Here is a 19064-nt window from a genome sequence, read left to right as displayed (position 1 = left end):
TTTTTATAATTCACGACATTTATTTTTAAATTCTTGGTCTCTATAAGATATGTAGTGTAAAATAAATAAATGTTTAATGATTGTATTTTTTCTTCTCTTTTCCAGAAATTGACATCAAAATGCAATACTGTTTTTAAAAATTGAGTACAAAGGTTTTCATCTGAGTCAGATGTGCAAAAACTGCTGTCGTTTTTCCACTTAACTTTCAGGGTCAATTTAATTTTTTTGTTTTGTTTCTCTTATTGTTGTGCATATTTCAGCATGCAGTTTTTTAAAGCCGTAGAATCCGATGTTTTATTAAAAAGTTATAAGGCTATTAAAGTACAGTATCCAAATTTCTAAATTTAAAAGAAATGCACCACGTTAAACAGTTTTAAAAAAGCAGGTAAAGTAAAAAGAAATTCAAATTTTCACGTAAGTGTAGCCACCGTCTTACCATGGTTTCAAAATGAACACTTAACAGATGGAGTTAACAGATACGGATTCAGTCTATAGATTTTTATAATTCACAATAATAATAATAATTAATTTTAGGAACTATTCTTGAGTTATATATACATATACACACATATTCTGATTTAAATTACAAAAGTTGAATACTGGAAACTTTTTTCTTTTTTTTTTTCGACAAACTACTTACTAACCTACAATAAATAGCTCATTAATTAAGCAATGTATAATTTCGGAGGGGGTATAATCCTCAAACCCTCCCCAAAATAACCCCGATGGTAATGCTATTACTCGCGGTCGACTCATAATGGTCAAAATTTACCAATATCATTAAAAAATTTTTGGTACATATCCCTTTCGAGGGGACATAAAACACTTATTTCCAAAGTATCGGTACTAAAAGTCATTAATATTGGTGCAGTTTCAGTAATCACCGATTATATCAATACAATATTTCATACCTATAATTGTATGTTTGGTACTTATTACATAGCCCTGTACTTATTACATTTCAGTTTTGTGGGAAATACATTTTTCAGTTTCAGACAACTAAAGCCATTTTTTTAATAAAAAAGAAAGAAAAAGAAGAATTTTTATTAGATCTCGATAAAGATTTTGGAGCATGACCATTTTGCTATCTAACCTTTGTTTTACTATTAAAATGTTTATAAGTAGTGGTGGGAAAAAAATTCTTTTAATTCTAATTCATTAAAATATTTATGCACTACCCTTGTTATCACTTGAAAAAATATTTTCTGAAACTAACGAGAACCTGTTGTAAAATTCTTATTAAGACTGCTCTAATTACCATAACACCAGTAGTACATGTTACTTCAGGAGTACACATTAATTAAGCGTCATCTGGGAATGGCGATTTCTACAGTTTTCCTAAATGAATTTCCCATGAGCCTACTATAACTTTGCGTTTTGTCACATAACTTATTTTGTTTTAATTAATGCATATTACCGTTATTAATTAAGCATTCGTGTCGATAATAATATTTTGATTTTTACGGTTCCTCAAAGCGAATAAATATCTTTTCTCCATTATTCTTGCTTTTTAGTAATTTTTTATTTTAATTAATTCATATCATCAACATTAAATTAAGCATCATTTTCATCAATGATAGTATAGATATTTCTTACTGTTCCTCTAGACAAATAAGTAACTTTGCTTCCTTCTTTTTTACTAGTAGATAGCTTATTTCTTTTATTCTAACATGCATATATTACCTAAATTAAAGATGAAACGACGTTACTTTGTCTGCGAACACCGTTGAATGAGTATGACAGCTTCAGTGACAACAGCCGCTATTTTTCTCAGTATTGCCAAGTTAAAGAGGAATGAAGTATAGACACACACTGTCCTAAGTTAAAAAATATAGAGGGACATAGCATCATCAGCTTGTAAGAGCCTCATTTTATTCCGTCTGGAACCAATTAATCGATCATAGGGAAAAAATACGAAAATGCAGTTTTTTTCCTCATGTTCCAATCTAAGAGTTATTTCTTTGAAATACAGGGTGTTTATAAAGTCCTGGACCCATTTTGATGTTTAATAACTCATAAAATAATAAAGATAGATTAAAATTAATAACATAAATGGTTTGGTAGACTCAAAAAGTTTTATGACCCTTGTCAATGTACTTCCACGTGTGCCCCATTCGTCGAACGGAGAATATCATGTCGATAGTCAATTTCCCGCCAGGTAGCGGCCAGCATGTCGGCATCCACAGAGGCTATTGCGGTTGTAATTCTAGCTTTTTGGTCATCAATGTTCGACACGATCCTCCTGTAAACATTGTCCTTTATAAATCCACAAAGAAAAAAGTTCAGCGGCTATATATCAGGCGATGTGGGTGGCCAAGGAAATGGACCTTCTTGCCCAATCCATCTTCCTGAAAAATGGTCATTCAAAGAACTATGAACGATGTTACCCCAATGAGGTGGTGCACCATCTTGTTGCAAAAAGACATGTGGCTGAAGCTCTTCTAGTTGTGGAAATACGAAGTTTTCCAACATGTCTAAGTATACTACTGATGAGACCGTCTTTTCTGTTAAAAAGAAAGGCCCAATGACTCGGTCGTGCATTAGTCCACACCACACATTAACTTTTGGGGAATTCCATTGTGTCTCACGGTATTCATGGGGGTTTTCAGATCCCCATATGCGCACATATGGCGATTAACAATGCTAGAAACACCCATTTGGATCCACTTTGATGTTTAATAACTCATAACGCTTGCCGCTACCTGGCGTGAAATTGACTATAGACTTGATATTCTCCGTACGACGAAGGGGGCACACGTGGAAGTTCATTGACAAAGGTCATGAAACTTTTTTAGTCTATCTAACCATTTATGTTATTAATTTTAATCTATCTTTTTTATTTTATGAGTTATTAAACATCAAAATGGGTCCGGGACATTATAAACACCCTGTATAATTGCTAGCTATAGCATTTGCATACGTTTTATGAAAATATATTTATCATTTATATATTAATTAATGCGTTTATATACCTTGAACTTTATTGTTACTTCAAATTTTTTTACCCCATTTCGAAAAAAAAAATTGACTTCTAACGTTTTGAAAATTTTGCGCTACACCGTAATAATGATGGCAGACAATTTAGATCAAATTTTATTTTTCTCGTCTTTTCAACAGTTTGAGACAACCAATGTGCATTGATGTAAGATCACGTTTCTCAAAAAGTTTTTTTTAAACAACTATTGGGTCGTCTACTAATGTTGCCAAGCTTGTAGGGGAGGGAGAGGTTTGTGGATATTGTGACAGTTTGTGATAAGTGGGAAGGGGATCCGTGAAACAATATTTTGTTACAAACGAGGAGGAAAGGCGGTACTAATGAGTGGGGCATTCCCTATTTGAATAAAATAATGAAAAAATTAATATCATCAAATCAGATGTTTCTGTATCATTTATAATAGACTTTTTTTCTTTTTTTTTTGCAGGCCGGGATAGCCTGGTCGGTAGGGCGCTGGGCCCAAGTCCAAGAGGTCGTGGGTTCGATCCTCGCCGGCCGAAGACTCCCCGTGTAGTAAATGGTGACTGATGCACGTTAAATCTGTCGAGTCTCAAAGTCCTCCATGTTCCCATAACAAATCAATACCTCTGGGGGTACTGATCAAGGAGTTTCCTTGTCTTCTGGATTGGTTCAAAATTACAAGGCTACGGAGTTGAACATTAGTAGTCGTAAACCCATTAAATTGTGTCGGCTGTTCAACGACGGTTATAAAATAAAAGTAAAATAGACTTTTTTTCGTCAAAATGATAACAAAATGATTACGTCAAAATGATAACACATCTAATAAATTTTATTAATGCTATGCTTAGAGATGTCATTCAAAATCGTTCCTGAAATTTAAAAATAAAATTTGAAATGTGATCTATAACGTGCATTTTGTTTCAGAATTAGAGATTCAGTTCAGATTAGAGATTTTCTATTGTGAAATCTTTATCGGAATTACATACATTTGCAGGCTTGTGAGCTCAAATTAGGCTTATAAGCCTTTGTCAAATATCTTTTCTTAAGAATAATCTTTTCTGATGAGAAAATATTTTGCTCAGAAAAAAGTTATAATGCTAAAAATAACGCTGCATGTTCAGCAACGACTGATATAACTGAAAGTGTAAGGATCTGTGCAATGATTTCAGAACAAGCGTTCTGCAATGGCTGCAGTCTCAAGTAACAGAAAATTTCCTCTGAAATTCATCGATAAGGGGGTAAAAATAAACACTGAATATTACAAAATGGAAGTATTGGCTACACATTTATTTCCACATGCTGACAGATTGTATTCCAAAAAGGATTGGATATTTCAACAATATTCTACACCGTCAAATTGAGCTAAAACAACACATTCTTGGATCCATATCAATTGTTCGAAATTTATTAGACAAGAAGATTAGCCCCCTTCTTCACCTAATCTAAATCCTTCAATTAGACTGTAGTGTTAAAGTTTTTCTAGAGTTTGAAGTTAATGCTAAGCAGCACATGAAATCCCTAAGAGTCGCTTGACTCCCTCAGGCATGGGACGAATCACCTCTTAAAATGGTTCGTGCCGCTATCGGACCGATTATAGTTAGTAATAATTAAAGATGGTGGCCGATTCGAATAAAAAAAGTTTTAAGTTAAACTTCCATTTATAGAGTTCATTACATTTGCATATTTTATTTTATATTATTACCGCCGTTGAACAGCCGACCCAAATTTGGGTTTACGACTACTAATGTTCAATTCCGTAGCCTTGTAATTTTGAACCCAATCCAGAAAACAAAGGAACGCCTGGATCAAGTATTTTTTTACTTTTTTAAATTTTTTTTATTTAAACGACTTAAAACTCCTCATGCACTACAAAGTACAGCATGAGGCTTACAGTTGTAAGTAGAAAACAAAAAGAAGAAAAATTTACAAATTTACATTAAAAACAAAATTCCGCAAGGCCGCAAGACNATTAGGCTATCTTAAAAAGATATTTTGAAAGATATTTTTGGCAACATTTTATTCAAATGTAGCCAAATAAGGGATAAAATACAAAACATGGCAAACCTTAAGAATTATTCACAATGAGATATTAACTTTCCAAAAATTTTTCTGGCCTTATGACCTCTGAGAATCAATACATTTCTGAAAGCTCTTATGAATGGTACAATTATGTTTAGATTTGAACCCAAATTGCAATAGCGAAACTGCATAGAATATTAGGCTTGTTCACACATCACCTCGTAGTCATAACATAAGCGGAGGGATACACCGGAAATTTTCTAAATTTCTTCCGGTTTAAGGACGCTTGTTATTGTTTACATTAGACCACCCATCCATAGAGTTCATTACATTTGTATATTTTATTTTATATTATTACCGCCGTTGAACAGCCGACCCAAATTTGGGTTTACGACTACTAATGTTCAATTCCGTAGCCTTGTAATTTTGAACCCAATCCAGAAAACAAAGGAACGCCTGGATCAAGTATTTTTTTATTTTATTTTTTATTTAAACGACTTAAAACTCCTCATGCACCACAAAGTATAGCATGAGGCTTACAGTTGTAAGTAGAAAACAAAAAGAAAAAAAAATTACAATTTTACATTAAAAACAAAATTCCGCAAGGCCGCTAGACTTTCAATACTTTTGACCAGTTCTGATAAGACAGGTGGCCAACAAGTAGAAAGACCTCTCAAATCAGTCTTTAAATTCATTCGGGCACTCGCATACAGACTACAATGAAGAAGAATCTGTTCAGCATCTTCATCAGCATCACCGCAAGCACAAATTCCACTGGTCTGCAGATGGAAACGAAATAAATATCTCTTAAAATTTCCATGGTTTGTTAAAATTTGGGTTAATTTAAAATCAGTTGCAAAGAATTTATATGGCAAACGGTGAAAAATGGATGAAAAGAACCTTTTCGTCCAAAGCGACCGAGGCGAAGCAAGAAATTCAGCATTCCAGTCCGCAATGATTTTATCTCTAGCGATGCGCTTCCAGTGAGAAGCTGGAACAGACACCCTTAAGTCTATTTCACCACACGTAGCTTCCCTAGCCAATTGGTCTGCTCTTTCATTGCCCAAAATACCGCTATAGCCACGAACGTAAGAAAAATGAATAGTTACGTTTTCAAGAGCGTTCAAAATCGAGTGAATTTCCACCACAAGCTTCTCAGTAGAAGTCGTGTCACGCAAAAGAAAAAGTGAAGAAAGAGAATCTGTACAAATGAGATATTTAAAAATTTGGATCAAGTATTGGGGGGGGGGAATTTGACTTCGAGGAGGACTTTATATTTGTGTATTTATCATTTTCTATTTAACATCCGTACAACGAAATGATTCGGTATTTGTAACAGTATTTTGTAGACACCCTACAGCATCACATTCCATATTTAACTCTTTTATTGTCCAAGAATATTTTGTAGTGTTTTTTGCTGTTTTCTTTTTATTTTATATGAGAAAAAATGAAATAAAATGGACATTAATCATTAAAAACGAACAGTATTCCGACAAGTAATGCTTTTTTATCTTATCTCTTTTGTGTTATTGGTTAAAGAGACTGATATGCGTTGCCTTGTCGACATTGTGTGATAATGCGTTTGATTAAAATTGAAAACGTCAGTAAGCTACTTCCCTCTTCGTTGTACATTATATTGTTTTGAAATTTGTTAACGAGTTAAAATATGTCGGCAAACGAAAAACACGGATTCATGTACCTTTGGAATATTAAAAATTTTGATAGGTTTGTGGAATCAGCAACCATTAATACAATAATCAGCCCTTCGTTTAAAATTGAATTTTTAAAAGGAACTGAATTGAATCTAATATTATCAAAATGGTGTAAAAAAATAGTTTGTCGAATTAGACGAGAGAGCTGCAGTGAAATTCCAGAACGCATTTCAGTCCACTATCAATATGAGCTAACAACTTCTGCTGGAGTTATTTTAAAAACGTCTGCTTTATTAAGTGATACATTTAATGATACATTCAGGGATATTTCGAATGAATACGAAATAATGGAACTGACTGATAGTAGTACGCCGGAAGATGTCAGCCTGCGATGCCGTATAATATTACCTTGCATAATTCCGTCAATAATCTCAAGTCCACCTTCTGTTGTCGGTTGGGAAGCTGAAACAGACATTGTGGCAGCTCGTTACCCTTTTGAGTGGTCCTTAGTATTTTCCGGCAATAATAAGTTGACAGCTGTTGAAAGTGTAACTGTGGAAAATATACCGATTGATGTTAAATTTAAATATGTTGAGCATGAGCTTAAGATTAAACTTATTCCCAAAATCATTGATAATAAATTTCACACTGTGTGGTGTACAATGAATTTAAAAGTAAATAGAAAATCAGTTGACATGACTTATGGATGGCGGCAAAATTTTAAATTTAGTAACACAACTACAGAATACAAATTTATCCATTCTGTGAATAAATTGCTCCGAGAGGAAGCTATTTGCTCTCTTTATAAAATACTTAATATGGGAGTAATGTTTGAATATTCAGATAACGCTTCAATCACAGAGATAAAGAATTTTAATAAAAATTCCCCAAGTGTTGAGCGTGCTGCATTAACTCAAAATAAAGATGAGATCGACAGCTTATTGAATCTACAGCAGCATCTCAGGAACATGTTGAATGAAAAACACTACGCCGACGTGAAACTGCGTGCTGATGGTGAGGTTTTCTTTGCTCACAAATGCTTACTAGCTTCTCGATCGCCAGAGTTCAGGGCTATGTTTGATCGAGAGATGTTAAAGAGCAAAACTAGCGTCATTGATATGCGTGATGTGGAAGCAAAGACCCTGAAATATTTTTTGGAGTATCTCTATACTGGAACAGTGGATGGTATGGATGACAAAATGGCCTTGAATCTATTGATAGTTGCTGATAAATATCAGGTATCATCCTTGGTAGAGAAGTGTTCAACATTCCTAAAATCAGCTTTGAATTTCGACAATGTACTAAGCATACTACTGGTAGCAGATTTGGTGAATTATGAACCAATGAAAGTGTTTATAATAGAATATATTGTGGAAAACTCTTCGGAAGTTTTGTCCTTACCGAACTGGCCACAATGGATGAAAATGAATTCTTTAATTGCGTCTGAAGTATTACTTAAGCTTTCCTGCAAGTTTGATTCTAATTTTAAAAAGAAATGTGGTAAGTTAGAAAACTTTTAGCAAATTTAACAGTTAAAACAATTAAGAACCATTCATTACACTAACTATTCTCTTTATTACTTAAGGTATTCGAAAATAAAAATAGCAAGAATAGGTAATTGAGCAAATAAAAACACGAATAAATAAAAAAATATTTTAATTATTATTTTTTCTCGGATACAAAGCAACCTTATATTTATATTGTGTCATGATTGTTAAAAACTATCTTGGTAGTCGTGGATATTTTTTATTCTTTTCAAAAACAAGCTAGAATGAAATGTTTCAGTTAGCTCTTTTTGCTACTTTCTTTCTTGAAATATATTTGGTCCCCACACAAGCTCTACAGAGAACCAGAGAACTTTCGTCCAAGTTAAGATACAATAACTAGTTCTAGTAAGCACTCACGTTGGTGAACTTTTTTTTTCTTCTTTAATTGGCAAATTATCTAAAAAATGCGTTGCCTATAGGGTTGGTATAACGGCTTGACATCAAGTCATGATTCATGACAAACTGCAGCAATTTTTCTCATTTTCGTGTTATCACACAAACTTTTTGATTTCCATGTGCTATTTGTTGGATGGAACCCGAAGCCCAGTTCAAGTAGGGACCTTCCTGGAGGAGTGGTTTCGCTGTTCCACCAAACGATATTTTTCTTCGAGTGTAGCCAGCTCGAATCACACCGTTTCGCTGGATGTCTATTGTGATGTCCTTTTTCAGCTTGTGCTATATGATCTTCCACTTGATAAGGGTTCGTAAGTCGTTCATTTTGATGAGAGTACTAGATTACAAATTAAATGTGTATTAAGGACCGGGTAATAGACCAGTGTAAAACATATTGTGCCACGATTAGTTTCATTTTCATTTACACCAAACTGTTGAATGAATGTGAGTTTGGCGAAAAACCCAAACCTATCGAATGCTACAACACGACAAACTAAAAACATGTAGTGATGATTGGAATGGAAGAATATACTCCTGGTATGCTTTGATACTTTTATTTATATACTTTTTGTTTGCTTGTTTGCATGATAGACTGATGATAAATCCTACCTAATTATCGCTTCTAATAAGTAGTTCCACTATTGTTAAAAGTTTTTTAAAATGGTAAACTACATAAAGCACTCGGCTATACTGCTGGTTTAGTTCAAGCTTGAAAATTTAACATGTTATTAAATTTTAATGCATTTTAATGTTAAGAAGAACTTATAGATAATATATACTTAGAAATATATACTATAGATAATATATACTATAGAACTTATCGAAGAACTTATAGATTATCTGATAATAAATTTATGTGGCAACTATTATAAACTATAAAATAAGAGACAAAAACAAATGGGCAAAAATAGCACTCTTTTTTAGATAATTCGAGATCTTGGACCGTATGTGGATAGCCTCAATTTGAAAAATATTGATCCAGATACTTTAGGTAGAAGAGCTGCCGAAAATTTGAACCTCTTTATTTTTAATGTTGATTTTCTGTGCATTTCGCCTTTTCTCAAATTATTTAATCAAAAAATTCTGGCACAAAATTTTATTACTCATTTCTTTAAAAAAAAAGTATATGATTTGTTTACAACGAAAATGTGGCCACTTAGGTTTTTAATCACAGAGACTCCTTTATCGCTATACTTCCTTGATATGATATTGCTCTGATAATACTTGGGTTCAGATCTAAATGACGTGAAATATAACAGATATCTAGAATATTCGTTTGTAAGGAAGTAATGTAAAGGTAAAGTTGCTCTCAAAGTTTGAGCAATGTGTGATGACAAAGAAAGTCAGTTTTTCTGGATTTGGAAAGTTAAGGGAGTTTCTTCATTTCGCTAATGGCGTAAAGTCATTCAAATGGGATCTTTTTGTTCTATTAAACCGGGAACTGTAAATTTAGGAAGCAGCAAACGGAAATTAGAACTCAGTTAATATTGTAATGCAGAAAAAGAGAGACACTTAGTGTTAGAGTTATGTCTGACAGATTACGATGAAAACTTATTCAATGAAAAACTGGCCTTCATTTTTTTTTTTATAAATTGCTTAATCCCGGAGGTGATTTAAACATTTAGCAAAGGTGATGTAAACATTTAGCATTAGGTAATGAAACATTTAGCAAAGGATTTGACGTTACGGCACGTTACGAATTAATTGGAATGGAAGATTTATAGCAACAAATATCATACTGGTCAGAAGACACCTTCTCTCTTAGTTGTTATGCGACACTAAGTAGTTCTTCACTGATGTGTAGTGAAACTCAGTGTATCGACTGCCAAATTGAAACGATTATTAGTCAACAAATGACAGCAACTGAATGGAGTTTAAAGTTCACAAACAACGAACATTGGTCAGTAAGTAGAAGAGTGTAAGGATTAAGCATATCTTTAGCAATTAAACTCAGGTATGTTGAGGATTATATTCGAATTTAAATGTTATTTTACCATGAAGAAAATTGGGAAAACCTCGTTGCATGCAATATAACACTCCTTAATAGCATTGGTAGAGACATTTTCAATAGGAGATGAAAATTTATTTACCAAAAACAACAAAATCAGAGAGTTTGGTCTGAAGTTTTATAACTCACACTTAGAGGAGGGTGGATGTCTTAAAGATGAAGACATAAGAATTCGGTGCGCTAGTAATCAGTTTCTGATATGTTATTCAAAAAATAAGGAGAACCAAGAAACGAAAAATTCTCAATTAGTAAATGCCGATTTTATTTCATACCTGCAACACGATTTTCATAATTTGCTTGCAGATAAACATTTTGCAGATGTAAAACTACGTGCTGATTGTGAAATTTCCATGCACATAAAGCTGTTCTGGCAGCATGGTCATCAGTGTTCTCGTCCATGTTTTACCATGACACCGTAGAAAACAATTCTTGCATTGTTGACATTCCCGATGTGAGTCAAAGAGCTTGGAATCTTTTCTGGAGTTCGTGTACGCAGGAGAAATTAGGGAGGTAGATGAAGAAACGGCTTTATCTATGCTTTTTATGTCCGATGAATATCAAGCAAGATCATTGACAGAGATGTCTTCAAAATTTTTAACATCAGTGTTGTCAATAAATAATGCTTGCAAAGTTCTGTCAGTTGTTGATACATTAAATTGCGATCATTTGAAATGGAATGTAGTGGAATATATTATGGAACATTTTAAAGAAATTTTATCTACGTCGGAGTGATCTGAATGGACAAAGAGTAACATTGTTTCGGCAACCGAAGTGCTTTTGAAATTATCCAAAAAATTTGGAAATAAGGCCTTAAGTAAAAGGGGTAAGTTAATTTAAGATTGAGGATTTCATTTCATTAATATTCATATGCAAAATGGTACACATAGACATTATTTCAGAACTTATTACAGACACATTATTACAGATACAAAAATTACAGATTTTTACAAAAAAAACTGCGTACAATGTGCAAAACTGCGTACAATGGGCAAAATGTACATAGCTGCGTACAATGTACATAGCTGCGTACAATGGGCAAAAAAATAAACGGATCACCCCGACTAACTTATGACTTCAGGATCGGTTTGACTTCAATTTATAGTTTGACTAATGGTTTGACTTCAAATTAATTAATACTAATTATTAAATAATTGCTAATTATATTTGACGAAAATAATTAATGCAGACAATATTTTAAGTGGGATATAAGAGCATAAATTTTCTGATTTAATACATTTTTTTCCTCCATTAATTCGGAATCCTGACTGAATATAGGTAGGGGATAGCCAATGATTTATAAAATATGGTCTCAATAGTTTGGTCAGAAGAGCGGTCCAAAGTTTGAACCCCATGATGTAAATTTTAATTTTTGCTTCGTTCACCATATCTCTAAAACTTAAGCGAATCAAAAAAAATTTACATACAAATTTAAAATTAATTTATCTAAATGTATTTTCATGCAAAATATATTTTTATGCAGAATATATTTTCTAGTAAATATTTCTTTTTTATTGATATATTTAGTAACAGTAAAAAAATTTGACTGACCCAATTTCGGATTTACGACTACTAACGTTCAATCCAGTGGCTTTGTAATTTTGAACCCAATCCAGAAAACAAAGGAACTCCTGAATCAAGTATTCCTGCCTTCATGGAGGATTTTATATTTGAGTCTTTATCATTTTCTATTTAACATCTGTGCAACAAAATGATTCAATATTTGCGACATTATTTTGTAGTCACCCTGCAGTATCACATTCCATATTTAGCTTCTTCATTGTCAAAAAATATTTTGTAGTGTTGTTTGCTGTTTTTTTTTATTTTTCATTTTATTTTACATTAAATCTAATCGTTAAAAACGAACAGTATTCTGATAAATAATGCTTACTTTATCATATCTGTTTTGCGACACTGGATAAACAGACTGATATGGATTGCGCTTTATCACACAAGAAACCTACTGTCTTCTTATGTGATAATGTGTTAGATTAAAATTGAAAAAGTCAGTAAGCTACTTCCCCCTTCATTGTGGATTAGATAGTTTTGAAATTTTATAACGAATTAAAACATGTCGACAATAGAAAAATACGGATTCATGTATGTTTGGAACATTAAAAATTTTTATAGGCTATTGGAATCAGAAGCCCCCTGTTATGAAATCAGCAGCCCTTCGTTTAAAATTGAATTTTTAAAAGGAACTGAATGGAATCTAATGTTATACAAATATTCTATAGAACGCTGTTGTCATTCATCAATTCATCGAGAGAGCTACATTAAAATTCCAGAACTCATTTCAGTCGACTATCAATATGAGCTAACAACTTCTGCTGGTGCTATTTTAAAAAAGTCTGATATATTAAGTGATGCATTTCATTATATTTCGAAAAGATACAGATTAATCGAAATGATTGATGGCAACACGCTTGAAGATGTCAGCCTGCGATTTCGTATGATAATACCTTGCTTAATTCCGTCAATGATCTCAAGTCCACCTTCTGTTGTCGTTTGGGAAGCTGAAACAGACATTGTGAATTCTAGTTACCCTTTTGAGTTGTCCTTAATGTTTTACGGCTATAGTAACTGGACAGCTGTTGAAAGAGTAACTGTGGAAAATATATCAATTGATGTTGAATTTAAATATGTTGAGCCTATGCTTGAGATTAAACTAATTCCCAAAATCGTTGATCATAAATTTCACACAGTGTGGTGTACAATGAATTTAAAAGTAAATGGAGAATCCGTAAACGTGACTGGTGGACGCCAAAAATTTAAATTTAGTAAGACAAATAGAGAATATGAGTTATTCCATTCTGTTAATAAATTGCTCCTGGAAGATGCAAATTTCTTTATTTTTAAAAGACTGGAAGTGATGTTTGATTATTCATGTAACGCTTCAATCACAGAGGTAAAGAGTTCTAATAAAAATTCCCCAAGTGCTGAGCGTGCTGCATTAACTCAAAATAAGGATGAGATCGACAGCTTATTGCATCTACAGCAGCATCTCAGGAACATGTTGAATGAAAAAAACTACGCCGATGTGAAACTGCGTGCTGATGGTGAGGTTTTCTTTGCTCACAAATGCTTACTGGCTTCTCGATCTCCAGTGTTCAGGGCAATGTTTGATCGAGAGATGTTAGAGAGCAAAACTAACGTCATTGATATACGTGATATGGAAGCAAAGACCCTGAAATATTTTTTGGAGTATCTCTATACTGGAACAGTGAATGGTATGGATGACAAAATGGCCTCTAATCTATTGGTAGTTGCTGATAAATATCAGGTATCATCCTTGGTAGAGAAGTGTTCAACATTCTTAAAATCAGCTTTGAATTTCGACAATGTACTGAGCATACTACTGGTAGCAGATTTGGTAAATTATGAACAGATGAAAGTGTTTATAATAGAATATATTGTGGAAAACTCTTCGGAAGTTTTGTCCTTACCGAACTGGCCACAATGGATGAAAATGAATTCTTTAATTGCGTCTGAAGTATTACTTAAGCTTTCCTACAAGTTTGGTTCTAAATTTAAAACGAAATGCGGTAAGTTAGAAAACTTTTAGCAAATTTAATAGTTAAAACAATGAAGAATCATTAATTGCACTAAATATTATTTTTAATACTTTAGGTATTCGAAAATAAAAAATGGCAAGAACAGATAATTGAGCAAATAAAAACACGAATAAATAAAGAAATATTTAAATTTTATATGATTTTTCAGGCTTATTTATATTCATTTTAAGGATTGGTCCTTATAACGTACGTGCATAAAACTACTGTATAACAGAGTAATTGCACTTATCACCACATGCTCACGTACGCAGGTTTTCGAAGTCGCACATGAAAGTAAGACGAAAAAGTGAAAAAAAACTGGTTTTTCAATCATTTCATTGTTAGCTAGCTTTAGTGAGCTTAGAGTTCATTCTTAGTTACCATTACTATATTTACTTTTTCTCGGATACAAAGCAACCTTATATTTGTATTGAGTCATGATTGTTAAAAACTATTTTAGTAGTCATGGATAGTTTATTCTTCTCAAAAACAAGCTAGAATGAAATGTTTCAGTTAGCACTTTTTGCTCATTTCTTTCTTGAAATATATTTAGTTTTTACACAAGCTCTACAGAGAACGTAGGTTGTTCTGTTTCAAATATGCAGCGCAAGACTTATATGAGCAACAAGGATGCTACGTGAGATTGCAAAAATCTCTCTAAAGCGTCGTATTTATTTTGTTAACTTTTTGGAGCATATGGTGTACAGATTACTGTATTGATTGAAACCAGCTTTTTATGGGTAATTGTAATTTCTTCCCATATTCTCTGCTGATCCTTATGATATCGGATTTGTCCTGGACCACTATTATAATTATTTGAAAATTTCTTTTCACCTGTAGTGCATTATACGCATTCCTTACTGTAGGAGAAACCTTTTTTGTTTTTTTAGTTTAGGACCTGTTTGTTTATTTAGACCAATTCTTATAATGACTGGAAATTAATCTAGTTTTTCAGCCAAACTTAAAGAACTATTCATAAAATTCTTTGCATCAAGAAAATATTGTTTAATTTTATTTTGAAATTCAGTTTTAAATTGGTTAAATTACAATTACAAAAATTACAGATTTTTACAAAAAAAAAAAAAAAAAAAAAAAAAAAAAAAAAACTGCGTGCATAAATGCGTACAATGCGCAAAAAATTGAGCGGATCACCCCGAATAACTTATGAATTTAAGATCGGATCTTCACATTCTACTACTCAATCCTAATTGTTTGAATTCAAATTAATTAAAGCTAATTATTAATTAATTGCTAATTATATTTGATGAAAATAATTAATGCAGACAATTTTTTATGTTGGATATAAGAACATAAATTTTCTGATTTAATACACTTTTTTTTCTCCATTAATTCGTAATTATGACCCCCAAATTATATACGGGGGATAGCCAATGATTTATGAAATGGTCTCATTGGTTTGGTCAGAAGAGCGGTCCAAAGTTTGAACCCCATGATGTTAATTTTAATTTTTGCTAAGTTTACCATATCTCTAAAACTTAAGCGAATCGAAAAAAAAAACTTACATACAATTTTAAAATTCATTTATCTAAATGTATTTTCATTCAAAATATATTTTTTAACAAATATTTCTTTTTTTATTATTATATTTAGTAACAGTAAAAAATTTAGAATTTAAGTTATACAATTTCAAAAAATTGCAAAAATTGAGCGAATTTGGTCAAAAAGTTCTTGAAAAAGCGAATTTTGAAAAAAATCAATTTATTAAAATTCGATTTCTCTGGAACTATTCGTCCGATTTCGCTCAAATTGTGTAATTTGCGCTTCAAAATTATTTTACTGACAAATTTTTAAAAATAGTAAGAAATTATATACCTTACAAGTTTAAGCTTTTCCTCTATTAAATCAAATAATGAATTATATAAAATATTAACTGACAATTAACTGAAAGTTTTTTTCTTTCTTTTCATGGAATTATCTTTGAACAAACGGATGTTATAATTTTGCGCAGAAATACTTTCATCTGCTTAAATATTTTTGATCCGCCTAAAGAATTTCGAGATATGGTAAAATACGAAAAAAGTAAAATTAACATTACGGGGCTCGAACTTTAAACCTCTGCTGACCAAACTATCGGGTCCATATTTTTCGATGTGCCAATATTCGGGTCATTGTTTGCAGCTACCCTCTATATTTTAAGGTTCTAAAGTATGAATCTGGGGAAAAAATGCATATTTATTCAGAAAAATGGAACGTTATAACATCGCAATTCATTTAATGAAATATGGGGCATTTTGGTACTACAAGGAGAATTTTTTTAAAGCTCCCTTCCAAAAAAAATCAATAGAGAGTAATTACAAAATAACAATACGAAATATATACCTTTATATACTTTTGCAAAAGTTATGTATCTATATTCTTTTGTATGCATCTTATTTTACAAACTCTTACAGAATATTAATAACAACATAGTTGTGTTCGTTGTAGCACGAAAAGGAGCACTCTAACTATCATATACTTTTGTAAAAATTATATATCTATTGTGGCGTTGGGGTTTGATTTGCAAAGTCCGAATCTACAAATCTCTGACGTTGGCTTACGTCGCTTGGTGCCGATAATTGTTGTATGACGTAGACCTCACACCTGAATGGAGATTTCCTCGGAGTATATACGTGAAGTACGAAATCGGCTAAACGCGCACAGGATGCATTTTGATATATCTTGGCCGCCTCTCCACAATTCACTCTCTCTCTCTCCGTCGGTTCATGAGTAACTAGCTAGCAGTTAGGCATGTTCTTGCCGGTTACTCATTTTGCAGCTTCTTCTATGCTGCTTGAATGTTAAAATCGTTATATTTTATTTATGTTAAAATGTTTAGTTAAATTTACCAAGTTTTAAGTGTTAATAAAGATAGTTGCTTATTTGGGAATGTTGTTTATGAAGTGACACGACATAAACCTGTAGTTCTTTTTCATTAACACTTTCACGTGGGAAGTTATACTATAGTTGAAGTCAGATTTCTTCCCAGAGTTCAATTGGGATTCTACCAAATATATCAACCTCCACACTATATTCTTTTGTATGTATCTTACTTTACAAACTCTTACAGAATATTAATAACTGCATAATTTTGTTAAAAAAAGGCCCTCGTTGTAGCACGAAATGGAGCACTCTAACCATCATATACTTTTGTAAAAATTATATATCTATATTCTTTTGTTAGTATCTTATTTTACAAACTCGTACGGAATGATAACAGCATAATTGTTATATGTTTATTATATCATGAAAAGGCGTCTACTTATTTAATTAGATTTGGATTGTTTAAACATTTCAGACTTTAATTTCATAATATCACAAAGGATACATTATAATTCTCAAACATGTTTTTGTTAAACAGCCGTATATGGTATTATACAGAGTTTGGATAACTTCAAAAGCTATTGTTTTCTATCATAAACCTCCCTTCATTGTTAAGAATTTCCCTTCATTGAAATAATAAGAATTTTAATCATTGTTTGTAAAATGATTTTTTAACCTTCAGATGAATTNAAATACTTCCACAAGTGTAAAAAAATATACTTCAGGCTGATAAGTAATAACCTAAGGTTGAAAATGAAACACTTTAAAGTGGTAAATATTTACCCCTCCACAGATGTAAAATTAAACACCTCAGGTTGAAATATCTATACCTCTGGAGGTATATTTAAGGTATATTTGAGGTTGATTTTGAGGTATTCATTTGCACCCTTTTCAACCTTAGCGACGTATTTAAATAACAACCTCCTTTATATCTTTAAAATATACCTCGTTTATACCTCGACTTATTCATAAGGGATGTTCTTGCCGGTTACTCATTTTGCAGCTTTTTCTATGCTGCTTGAATGTTAAAATCGTTATATTTTATTTATGTTAAAATGTTTAGTTAAATTTACCAAGTTTTAAGTGTTAATAGAGATAGTTGTTTATTTGAACTGGGAATGTTGTTTATGAAGTGACACGACAGAAACCTGTAGTTCTTTTTCATTAACACTTTCACGTGGGAAGTTATACTATAGTTAAAGTCAGATTTCTTCCCAGAGTTCAATTGGGATTCTACCAAATATACCAACCTCCACACTATATTCTTTTGTATGTATCTTACTTTACAAACTCTTACAGAATATTAATAACTGCATAATTTTGTTAAAAAAAGGCCCTCGTTGTAGCACGAAATGGAGCACTCTAACCATCATATACTTTTGTAAAAATTATATATCTATATTCTTTTGTTAGTATCTTATTTTACAAACTCGTACGGAATGATAACAGCATAATTGTTATATGTTTATTATATCATGAAAAGGCGTCTACTTATTTAATTAGATTTGGATTGTTTAAACATTTCAGACTTTAATTTCATAATATCACAAAGGATACATTATAATTCTCAAACATGTTTTTGTTAAACAGCCGTATATGGTATTATACAGAGTTTGGATAACTTCAAAAGCTATTGTTTTCTATCATAAACCTCCCTTCATTGTTAAGAATTTCCCTTCATTGAAATAATAAGAATTTTAATCATTGTTTGTAAAATGATTTTTTAACCTTCAGATGAATTAACTGGTCAATTTTAGTGTCAATTGGTAGTTAATAAGTATGAGCGGTGAATTCGAAGAAAGTTTCGTTGGCGCATTAGTTTAATCGCATTAATTTAATCGCATAGTTGGCGGATTAAGAACTACAACTATCCATGTCTTTTTAACTACAGAAGCCCCACATTTCAAAATTTAGGAGATTGTGAATGGTGTTTACATCTTTGGGCAAAGTATTACGTTGACGAACTTATCTAGAGGATAGAGAAGAGAAACATTCTGTTCCTACGTTGTTTACAGAAATGCACTTTAATAAACGAAAAAAATTGATCTTAACTTTTAGTATGAGCTTAATAAAGCTAATGTTGACTTTTTTTCTGAATTTTTAACAAAATTTCCAGTT

At 32.0% G+C, this 19064-nt stretch overlaps 1 protein-coding gene across 7 annotated transcripts in view; it reads left to right on the top strand.

The window, feature by feature from the left end:
* Positions 1-6585: 6585 nt before the first annotated feature.
* The window catches only part of LOC107441320 (uncharacterized), a 41574-nt gene continuing 29095 nt past the window's right edge, over positions 6586-19064 (top strand). For 4 of the 7 annotated variants that reach the window (XR_011636108.1, XR_006226793.2, XM_071177311.1 and 1 more), the window contains exon 1: positions 6586-8127. Coding sequence is in view for 4 of the 7 variants with exons in the window: in XM_071177311.1 (XP_071033412.1) it covers positions 6642-8127 (1486 nt within the window). In the remaining 3 variants the exon portion in view is untranslated. Of the gene's footprint in view, positions 8128-12518; positions 14118-19064 lie in introns of those variants that run through there. The other 3 variants (XM_071177312.1, XM_043055223.2, XR_011636109.1) reach the window with 2 other exon arrangements.

This window comes from Parasteatoda tepidariorum, chromosome 2, assembly GCF_043381705.1.
Source record: "Parasteatoda tepidariorum isolate YZ-2023 chromosome 2, CAS_Ptep_4.0, whole genome shotgun sequence".
NCBI lineage: Eukaryota > Metazoa > Arthropoda > Arachnida > Araneae > Theridiidae > Parasteatoda > Parasteatoda tepidariorum.
The sequence above is the reverse complement of the archived record's forward strand: the minus strand, read 5'-3'. Positions and strand labels throughout refer to the sequence as shown.